This window comes from Aplysia californica, unplaced genomic scaffold (assembly GCF_000002075.1).
Source record: "Aplysia californica isolate F4 #8 unplaced genomic scaffold, AplCal3.0 scaffold00005, whole genome shotgun sequence".
Taxonomy (NCBI): domain Eukaryota; kingdom Metazoa; phylum Mollusca; class Gastropoda; order Aplysiida; family Aplysiidae; genus Aplysia; species Aplysia californica.
In genome coordinates, this window is record NW_004797275.1 from 2,784,168 (window position 1) to 2,796,005 (window position 11,838).

At 39.0% G+C, this 11,838-nt stretch overlaps 1 protein-coding gene across 1 annotated transcript in view; it reads right to left on the reverse strand.

Moving 5' to 3' along the window:
- Window positions 1-11,838, reverse strand: part of LOC101856767 (RNA polymerase-associated protein CTR9 homolog) — a 30,988-nt gene that overhangs the window by 17,188 nt on the left and 1,962 nt on the right. The window contains exons 2-8 of the mRNA XM_005089357.3: window positions 9,215-9,313; window positions 8,102-8,341; window positions 6,889-6,978; window positions 6,271-6,449; window positions 4,711-4,906; window positions 3,132-3,239; window positions 1,133-1,252 (exon numbers count right to left, since the gene is read on the reverse strand). Of these exons, the coding sequence (XP_005089414.1) occupies window positions 1,133-1,252; window positions 3,132-3,239; window positions 4,711-4,906; window positions 6,271-6,449; window positions 6,889-6,978; window positions 8,102-8,341; window positions 9,215-9,313 (1,032 nt within the window). The remainder of the gene's footprint in view (window positions 1-1,132; window positions 1,253-3,131; window positions 3,240-4,710; window positions 4,907-6,270; window positions 6,450-6,888; window positions 6,979-8,101; window positions 8,342-9,214; window positions 9,314-11,838) is intronic.

Below are 11,838 nucleotides of genomic sequence, written 5' to 3' on the forward strand. Positions count from 1 at the left end.
TCACATTTCACCAATAACAGAACTTTATTATTTGAGTAGAGAGAAACATATTGATATGTGAGTGGTCATTCAGTGAAAAAAAACAAAAAACAAATAAAAAAAACCCTTTAAACTAAAAAAAAGCACGATAGACAGATGGAAACAAAAAAATTTTTTTTAACAGAAAGAAAAGAAGCAACACCTACAAGTAAAAGAGTAAACTTGTTCGGGACGTATAATTCTGATAAGAATTTCTTGACCGGTGTGGCTGCATAGATGAAGGTATTCCAGGGAAACGTTTGTTTGACATTGCTAAGCCCTTTTTATTTTGTATTTACATATCTTTGACTGTATAGCGTTGTTTTTGTAATTTTCTGTGGCGATTTGTGAAGGCAGTCAATACGACAAAGAACATGCATCTTCAAGGAATACCATACAAAAGACTATTCACAGTGACTGGAACTATTTCTTCACAGTATTTGGACTGTAAATTGTGTTTTGATGTGCTTTTAGCTGCATTATTGTTGTGTTGTAACTTAATTTTGTTTGTTTCTGCATTTTTTACTATCAACTTAGAGGAAATTTTTTTTTTTTGGGGGGGGGTCTCATACACCATTTTTGTAGGGGTCCCGGCAAAGCTAGGAATATATTCAGGCAAAATGGGTTAGATCTAAGGCAAAGTCCAAATATTAAATGTGTAGATAGTGAAAAAAGACTTTATCACAATGGAAAAAATTGACAGACTTTCAAAGTTGACCCAAAATCGCGCGCATCTGGGTGCAAAACTGATCCAAAACCTGCATCCCGAATGAGTTGAGGTAAGAAATGCTATATCAATTCTATATTGGAAAAAAACTAACAGTGTGTTTTCACCCCATCCACTGAAACAAAACATAAATATACAAAATATCACATCAACACATCAAGATGACTTTCTCTTTTCCTCTCATTTGTATCACTCATCCACTCCCTCACTCACATAACATGCAACCTTATGGACAAAGGGCATATGAAATAGAATCAACCCGAGTGAGTACTGCTCCTTAAGGCAAAAATGACTAAGTTTGTATTGCTGCTGACTGCTTAAAGTTCCTACAAACATCAATTAGATAAACAAAGTAGAAAAATAAATAGGGAAAAAAATATTTCTTACATTTTCGTTGTCACCTCTGAAGATGTACATCTGCCCTAGACCAAAGAAGGGCAGGACAAAGTTGGCTGGAGCAAACTGGGTGGACTGATAGTAGTACTGAAAAGCTTGGTCATAGTCCTCCTGGTAGACACAACAACAAAAACACATAAAAGATTAGTCGGTTCATGTAAACAGAAAACACTTTGATACAACATAAACAATATAGTGCTAAGACAAAACAGGACTGACAGACAGACACAACAAAAGAAACGTAAAGAAATAGGACCTACTAGTGGCACCCTCTAACCACCCACAGATACACATTTATCAAGGACAGAAGATGGAACTACACCACAGATGTAACATTAATTATAGTTCCGGAGGTGCCATAATAATAGCAACTTTTTGCTAGCAACAAGTCCAGACAAAGGAAAAAATTAAAATAATTTTGTTTCGTATAACTATCATTCAGCTCAGAGAAAAAATGTAACAGACTGACAGAAAATATAGTTTCTCCACAAACCTACTCTGTCTATTTCACCTAACAAAATTAGGTAATAAGAAGACCAATTAAACATCAATGCATGTAGACAGAATTCTGAAGTAGATCTAGTTCAGAATGTTAAAACCACATGCCTGAGGTTAAGTGTCAGCATGGCGACAGTGTGATCTCAAAGTTAATTTTGAAAGATTTGACTGCAACACAGAAGAGACTGAAGAGAGTATCATGTGGTGGTAACCATCATAGTTGATTGACTTTACTTTTCAAAAGCAGTACAGCTCCTTGACTATTGTCGTCACTGTGATACCATAGTTTGCCCAACATGACAGTTATATGATTCGACTATATTACGTTGGAAAATGCTTGAGAATGAGCAAACCAAGACAGTAAAGCCACAAACCTGCACATTTTTAGAAAATACAGCTCATTTGTAAAGGCACTGAAATGTTTGGCAATATAAAAAATGGGATGAACAAACAAAAATAGTGACTAAAATTACTACTGATTAAATCGGCGATGACACCACTGAGTGGAGTTACGATCAATCACTCTGGTCGTGAATATACAACAGGAACATGCCCATATCCCAAGAAGAGTTAATGTCATCATTGCTTTTATCACCCTGAATAAGGACAAAGATACAAACAAACACTTTACACCGTTCCCTATCCTAGGCTAGTCGCTTGATGTCACTCCATGTCTTCACACTTTTCTGTACATTCATTTCCGTGACTCTTTTCCAGGTTCCATGTGGTTTTTCCCTTGATCATTTACCCTGAGGGTTCCAGTCTAACAGTTTCCTTGTTATGCAGCTGCTTGACTTGCAATCCATTGCCAATGACTTCTTCCAACCTCATCTTTGACTGGGCTGTCTCATTCTTAATACTTTCTCTTTGGCGATCCTGTCTATCTGGTCCTCAGTAACTTCCTTAGACACTTGTTCAAGAAAACCTGGATCCTCTCTAAGCAAGTCTGAGATGAGTTCCATGTCTCACATCCATACAACAAGACTGACTTCACATTTGAGTTGAAAATCCTCAGTTTTGTTCGTAGTGAGATATCCCTGGTCCTCCAAATCCTGTTCGAAGAAATAAATGCAGTCTGTGCCTTTTACTCCCAAGAAAGCAGAAGGATTCGACGTCTTCCAGTGCATTTCCCTCTATTGTGACTTGCTCCTTTTGTAGAGCATCTATACTTAGGACTCGATTTTCCGGGGTGGATCCAATACTCTGACAGGTTGTTTAAAATTGTGGTCTTTGCTTGCATCTGCAAAGTCCAGATCGTCCAACTCAGGCCATGGGGTCCACTGTATGCCATTTGTGTGTCCCCTGGTGGTTTCCTTCATGAGCCATTCGATTGCCAAGATAAAGAGGAAACCTGATAATAAACATCCCTGTCTCACACCCATCTTGATCTCACAGCTGTCAGTGAGCTGGCCATCATGTATAACCCTACAACATGTCCCTTTGTACATGCTCTTGAAAGAAGAGTAAGCAACCCTGCCATAAAGAAGCTCACCTGTACATGGAACGCTCTGGCCAGCTGGTACGTGCTCTCAGCCCTCATAGCTTCATTCTCTGTATTGTGGAAGGCATGTAAAGCTAAATGCTGCACCTTCTGGTAGTCCTGGATACACACACAAAAGAAATTGTATTGGAAAGTTTCTTTCAGAGAAAGTAAAGAGTAATAAAACAGGTAGCACGATCAATTAAAAGAACCAGAAAATCATTCTTGCATGCAAATCATACACACATAACTTTTTACAACAATACAATAATCATATTGCACACTGTTACAAAAGCATACACCTAAATTCAATCATCATAACGTATTTTCTTAGAGCAGAGATCACACACCAGAGATAGTTTCCAATACACCATAAATGTAGGAACTAAAGTAGCATTAATAAGGAGAAATCACTTCCAAGAAGCCAACAGTTTAAATCAATACTGCAACATAAACATTGGTGCCACTTATTAAAAACTCTAAAAGTGAAGCCAAATCAGAATATTCAAATATTAGCTCAAATTCAAAACACTGACAATACTAATGTGTCACTGTCACAAAGAATATTAATTTCTGTAATCCTTTTTAATCTCACTATGTAAATAGTGACATAGTTAACATTCTATCTCTATGTCCAAGTAATGTAGTCGATGTTAATATTAGTCCACCAGCCCTGAGGCTCAATACCATGTTGGAGTAAAGACTTCTTATTTAAAGGTCTATCTCGTTTATTAGAGGTCCACATTTTACCAAATTTCACACATATAACAAGCATAGTAAGGAGTCTAAAAATCCGCAATCAAATTTGAGAAAAAAGTTTCGTTTCCATGGATACAGCGGCCATACTGGATTTATTGACATGTCTTATGTAATGAATACAGCACTTATTTTCATGGACATTGGTTGTTGTTTTTTTTGCATGCATGTTAGCAAACAGATCTAAAGATTTGTCTGTTGATTTTTTCTAAACCAATTAGAAAATTTTTCATTTTTGGGATTTTTTCCAGAGGGAGTATTCAAGTTTGCAAAAAATCTGTGAAAATCCACACTCCAGACACCACAGACAAAAACCTATTCCATATATCCAAAATTAAACAAACACAATTTTAGTATTACACTTTCTCTTCTTTCTGTGAAAATTTCATGAAGATTGGATGAAAAATGGTGGAGTTATAAAAAAAAGTATAGAGAAAAATTGCGTTTTGAGAAAACAGCCAATAAAGAAAAATTGAATATTGACTATGAGGAAATGGTGACAAACATGCCCGGTATGGGAAGAAATAAGGCTTTTGGGGGTTCTTATGCGATGAAATAATTGTAGCAGAGGCTGAGAAAGCTAAAAATGCCTACAACTCAAATTCCATAATTTTAAGCCGAATCGGGACTTTGGGGGTGTAGCCCCCCTTTTAAAGGAAACCCCCTGTCCTTCAATCTATCCCAACCTTCTTTTGTGTTTGTTAACTAAAGAGAAGCAAATAAACAGAAAAACAGACCTTAAGTGCAGACAAAACTTAATAAAGACAGACAGAAACAACAGAGGCAAAGAAAAAAAGTAGGACCTACAAAAGGCACCCTCCAACCATTCGCCTACCTTTTTGTAAAAGAAATGATTGGCCAGGTGATTGAGCACCATGGGATTGGATGAGTCGATCGTGTAGGCCTTGGACAGCAGCTGCACTCCGTTCTTAATAGACTCCTGAGCCTTCGAGTTCAGTTCCAAAATGGCAAGACCCACCAAGGCACCTACGCATTGCGAGTCCAACTGTAAGGCTCTCTCAAACGCCATCCTACGAAGAAATGTACAGTACAGAAACATAATGAATAAATGTAGCATAAATGTATAGTTAGTACAATGCTGAAACAATAGCATATCAGAAGAAACAATATAAAATTCATGTAAATATGAAGATAACATATCACAAGGGTTCTAGTGCTAGCTATGACCATAACTCACATATTTTGTACAGACCTCGACAACATATTTCAAACCAAGAAGAACCTGACAAATTTCAAACCAAGAAGAACCTGACAAATTTCAAACCAAGGAGAACCAGATGTGCCTCTATAGAACATTCTTTGCACAGCCTAAACAAATTTGTCAACATTTAGCTCTGTGCATTGCATTTTACCCAGCAACAGTCTGTTGTAGAGACACAAATTGATTCATATGCAGTAGTCTCCGCCTAAGATCCCGGTGCTCGAGAGCAAGGAAAATGTGGAATCTTAGGCGAACTGGGATCTTAGCCAAATGGCAGAGGGAAGAATCCACAGTAACTCATGGTGAGGCCCAACATCTGTACAATGATCTCCCCTTACTTTAAAATGTACTGACATGACTCCTGGGCTCTAAAATTGTTTACAGCAGTCAGTTTTTCCCACTTTTTTTGTTTTGTTTGGGGGAGGGTGGTGGGGCTTTAAAAAAAATATTGTGTCAGGTGGGAACCATTTGGCTTCAGGCAACGCCCCCCCTACCAAAAATGTACTGCTTTCCATCTCTGACAGAGTTCTGCGCCCATGTCATGATGCATCATGAATCGTTGGGTCATGACCACATTCACTAATTTTTAAATATAAAAAAAAAAAGAAAGGCAGGTTCACTGCCAACAGATGATTACATTACTCAAAGGCAATCGGACAGTCCACGAGTATGGGCGCCTGTCTGTCTAGGAAGTTCGAGCGCAAAACTGAAAGGCGAGAGCAATGGTCGGGGAAGCATCGACGAGTTCAGTTTGATGGAATGCAGTCTGATGCTTGCTTGTAGGCCCTCCCCACCTAGTGTGTGGTGTAAGATCAGGCGGACAGCTCAGATGATCCGGGAATGCAACAGGTCAACGAGTTCACTTTGGAAAACATGGTAACTGCTTATCGAGATTTACGACAGAGGTGTGATCGCGTTCACAAGAATGGATGATCCGTGACGTGCGTGAATGACCATACAACAATCACATATTTTCACGACATGGTTGATCAGCTGAGCGTGCCCAGGTTTCTTATTCTTTTTTTTTTCTAAAAAACCCACCAAAAAAACAAACGAAATAGTACAAATTCTGTTTTTCCAAAACGGCGGGATCTTAAGTGAACCGGGGCCATAAGCGGTGGGATCTTTGGGGGAGACTACTGTATAACAAAAGTCTCATAGCTGTAGGCCTACCTGGCTTTTGCTAGTCTGTTGAGCTTGACAAAACAATGTCCCATTCCCAATCTCACAGAGGCAGGACATGTTGGGTTGGTGCGCAAGGCTTTCTTGTAATATGCAAGAGCTCCTCTGTAGTCTTTCTTGTTAAAAGCAATGCACGCTTTTCCAAGCAGAGATGGAATATTGTTGCTTGACTAGAGGAAAATGGTAGAAGTCAGTCTTAGTAAAAAAAACATGTATCATCAGTTGAGCAAATATCTACGGTATGATTTAAAGAAATGGGGAATGCATTCTCACATTTTCAAAATTATGTAGCCGACACTATATTCAAATTTTAATGTACCTAGCAAGAACACTGTCTAAAATAATTTTCACACACCGGGAAAAGAAACAATGAGTTAGTTTCATAAGTCTTGGGACTCTTTTCACCTGAAAGCTGAAATAATTTCCATTTCACCATCTCATGAGTCAAACAGCCTTGCACACAAGTAGTACGCACTCCACACAGCTATATCTACATTTTCAGATTAAAAATTAAATATAAATAACCATAATTATTAAACAAATAAAAAGGATAACCAAACCATATCACAATGACACCCTCTGTTTTCCTCAAACCAATAGAAGTCATACCTGATTCAAGACAAAATTAAACTGTGCATCAGCCTGGTCCATCTTTTCTCCTTCCAAGAGACAGAAGTATGCACGACCCAACAAATGGTTCTGGAATAGATGCAAAAAAACATGAAATAGGACCAAGGGGGAGGGACATTACTCAGTGCAATATTTCTTAAACCCATAACAGTACGCCATACATGTCATGTATTCTATTCAATGCACAGCACAGACACATACTGAACCCAACAAAAATTATTTACATGTGAAAATACAATTGTGAAAACAAACAGAACAAAATTTGCCGAATTTCTATCTATATTTACACTGAAATCTTGCTCTTAATTTTTGGACTCCTCCCTTCCCTAAAAAAGTAAAAGTCAAACCTGCCCTGACGGCCACCTCTATAAGACGGCCACCTGTACAAATGGCCACTTTCCATTTCCCCCTTGTGCTTTTTCTATATAATTTAACTGTGTAAAACGGGCACCTGTCCAACGCCCCCGCAAACTATATTTTAACACACAACCCTTATCACACTAAGCAATAACTCCTGTCTTAAACGGCCACCTTAGTGACTCCATTACGTTTTGTCATAAATTGTGCATTGGCCCCTGGCGTTGTGGGCGAGCCGTCATAATTCAATCACCTGTCGTTGTTGTTAGGTAGTCCCTCCAACTGACCATATTGCGTAGGCCCCTCCCACTGTTGACCAATAGCTACATATTTTCAGCTGCTGGTGAGGTAAGCGTGTGATCCCACATAACCCATAAGCCCCGCCCAGAACTCATACGTTAATCGTAAGTGAGATCAGTGGTCACTGTTTACCCAGTCTGTAACAAAGTAACAAAGGACGTCAACGTGAACTTGTGACAGAAGAGTCGCTCGTTCTCCGAGTGGTGGCGATCCATGTGTTTGTTTTAACATGGCACTCGGTCTTCCTCATCTGATACATTTCGTTTTATTGTCACCCTTGTGCAAAATCAGTAACAAAATAAAAATTACAAACAAAATACAAATCACCACCACCAACAACCAAAACAACAACAACGCGGCTACTTTCGATTGGGACTTCAGATGGGAATGGTTTGTTTTCTTCATCTTGATCATTCCTGCCTAAGACGGCCACCTGCCTTATACGGCCACTTTTCTCCGTGACAATGGGTGGCCGTCTTACATAGGTTTGACTGTATATCAAGAGCAAAAGTGAAACAATGGGGAGAGTACTTACTTGATCGTACATAATGATTCTGTCAGCTGTTGTGTACAGAAGGGTGGCTTTAGTAAAGAGCTCCCTCTTCCTATCCTTATTCTTTTCCTTATGGGCCTTTTGCACATAGTAGGCAGCTAATGTGTCCAGAGACCTCATTTGATCCTTCTCACAGTTAAGATAATCCAGGCTGGCATCTGTCCTCGAAGCTTCAAGGATCTTTTCAAAGTGTTCCACTGCACCTTGTTTCCAGTACTCCAGCTGTCGAGATATTAGGGACATACTCCAGACATAAAACACTCTCCAAGAGAAAAAGGGATTAGTGACATAAACATCTAAGACAAAATACATTATACATACATAGAGAAAAAGGAATTAGTGTCATATATACATCTAAGACATAATACATATTTCAAAGAGAAAAAGGAATTAACGACATATATATATATATTTACAAATATATATATATATATATATACACACATCTAAATCTAAGACATAATACATACCTATTTCCAAGAGAAAAAGGAAGTAAAATAATTAAAAGCACAAAAGCCTTTATTTATTCTTAATTTTGGTAAAAGAGAAATCATTTTTTTAGCAAAGATAAAAGTGGCGAACAATGCTTTTCAATGTCTGCTTCAGATCTGGCACTTCATTTATGATAATGAAAGCCAAGAAAACGATCAACGTGAACATACATTATGACCGCTTTGAAGAACAAATAGAACGCTGTTGTTTTAGTCTGGATTCTATCAGTGCTGAGACTATCTAACTGACAGCAGCCACATTTCACCACTAGCATTGCATTGAAAAGTACTACAGCCAGAAGTCCAAATTTAGGACAAAATGCAAAAGAAATTATATCCTTTATATGGTTTTTCCAGTAAATAATGTAGAGAGCTGCCAACTTTCCAAAACCAAGAAACAGACTCTACCTAAGTGGCGAATCAAGATGCTAGGCATTAACCAAGAATCCCTCCAGCCCCCCCCCCTCGAAAACTCTGCCCACATTTTTGCATTTAATAAATTCAAGCTAAATGGTTAACTTAGCTATGGTAAACAAAACATCCTACAATTATTTGGCTTTTAGACTTTGTTCAAGTCATATGTACCAAAAGACCTTTTACTTACCGCTAACGTCACCCAAATGTGAAGAGGTGCTACTTCCTGTTTTAAAATACTTAGCACCTCTTCTCCATCCAGCAATGTATTCAAATCCAGCTCAATGAACTGAAATAATAAGAAAGGAGGGAAAGAAGAATTAGTAGAGTTAGAGTAATTCTAAATGTCTTGAATCAGTAGTTCAAATTTACATTTAAATTCAAATATAAAAAACAAAAATCAAAGAGACAAGAAAAAAACAAACAAAAACAAAACATCAACAAAGTTCAAATGATCCACTCTATAAATAGCTAAGAGAAGCTACCAACTCGAAACACACAGAAACGAGTGTAAAATTTTACCGTCCTGATTACTCCCCTTCTAACAATGAGCATAGCCCTCACATTGAATGTTCTGGAGTGGCTTGATTTCCTGAGTTTATTACAACTCCCCCCCCCCCCCCAAGCTTCTATTTGTTAATGTTAATAACTCTAGACCGCCACCCTGAAACCCACACAAAAGAATTTTAAAATTTTAACCCTGGTCCTGCCGGAGCCGGGTTTATATTCACTGAAAAGCGCATTTTGGCACCTAGCCTTCTGTCCGGTCCTGTTTCAGTCCAGCCCTGGCTCAGCGCACGCGCGCCGAGCATCATCCGTGTGATGATTGGGTCCTGTATTCCTGCAGCTCAAATGAGTGTGTGTCAGTCTGCTTGAGATTGTGTGCGTTTCTTGCCTACTTCTAGAAATAAGAACCTCATGCGTTGGTTCGCAACCGAGGCATACGTCTCATTCAAAACACGCCAAGTTGGTAGCTCTTGATGTTCATCAAATGAAACTAGAACAAATTGACCGACTTAGACGTGAGGTGCTCAAAAGGATAGCCAGGAAACAAGACTTCCATTTTTTTCTATAAAAAATCTTTTAAATGATGAGCTTTTATATAAAACGATATTACCTGATAAAAATTAGCCTATTTGATAGTTATAAAAACCATATGCTGGTAAAATAGACCTGCATGTGAGCCTCAACCAGATTGTCTGAAAATTTTGCGCGCACCCCCCCCCGTAAAAGCTTTTGTCAATTTTGTGGGTTTCATAAGGAAGGACTTCCGAGTAACGAGCGACCACCCCAACAAACACTATAAAGAAGAGACCTAACCCTAACCCTACCCCAAAAAAGAACCTGCAATGGGCCTCATGTGAAAAGGCCAGCACAAGTCCACAATGAAAAAAAATATATAAATAAAAACCACACCCCAAAACAAACAAGGAGCATAACATGGCCTACTTCTACATTGCTATAATAAGGTTTGATACAATAACACAATAGAATTGGAATATGAATCCTCCATATAGATCTAGTAATCTAAATAAATCTAGATCTAGATTCTAGATCTTGTAGAACAAGTGAATAGGAATAGGCCTTGAACTAAAAATCCGCACCCGATTCCGAACAGAAGGACTCGGCCGAGTCTAGATTCTAAATAAATGAATAATTCACGCACCTGACGAAATGCTTTTTACCAACATTAATATTACATTACAGCACAACCTATGATAGGGTTTGACACAATAGAATTGGAATATGAATCCTCCACTGAGGTCTATAATGATCTATATAGATCTAGATCTAGATTCTATTACAACAAGTGAGTCGGACTTGAATGAATCCACACGATCTGAACAATTGAATTAGTCAACAAACGAAATTCAAACGAAACTGAAAGAAGATAATTTAGGTCTTCGTCCTTTTTCGTATTCGCATTTCTACTCAGGTCCCGACAATTATGTCGGAAACGCCGACATCGGCAGTCGGCACGAAAACGAAAGTGCCGACAAAGCCGACGGGAGAAAAAGAGGACACTGGCAGTCGGCCAGGTCTCGCACTACGCACATTGACTGATACAGGTGGCCCTAGCGATAGCATCGGCTGGCTCGCGGTTGTCGGATTTCAGACGATTGTCGGCAAACATGCAGGTCTAGCTTTTTATCAATAAACATTTCCTGGTCCCTTGAACTTTTCAATTCATTTGTCCTTCAAATATATAACTTTCAATTTGTGAAGTCTCTAGATCTGGTAGATTTTAGAGCATTTGAAATGGAGTGTCTACGTACACACACGGTAACTGGCAACCAGGCACGTAGTCTAAGTGTCACGTACACGGTAACCAGGCATAGCCTCAATATCTACGTACACCGTTAGTATGGTAACCGGCAACTGGGCACGTAGTCTCCGTGTCACATACACGGTAACCGGGCAGTTCAGAATTCCAAGTTCAGTTTTTGTCATCCGGTGCCGGTGTAGCCTTCAGTCCCCTCCCCCAACTGTACCTAAAAAAAAAAAATCAATAATCCCCCCATTCCGGAGCCCTATACTTCGCAGTGCACAAACTTTGATTGAACTTTCGTGACCCCAACCGGTACTCACAATGAAATGCGCACGGCACGCACAGGTTCACTGACCGGTCACGATGTCGAGACCGACTCTTGAATGACTTTTTTTTTCAGGAGGCCACCTCTATAATAGCGCAGGCGAGTCTTTTGGCTATTCTCACCCGGTGTCCGTTCACTGTTATAGTAGCCTAGATCTAGGCCAACCAATTTTGCGTTCACCCTAAACCACAGAATTCTACTGTGATAACAGAAAAATTGT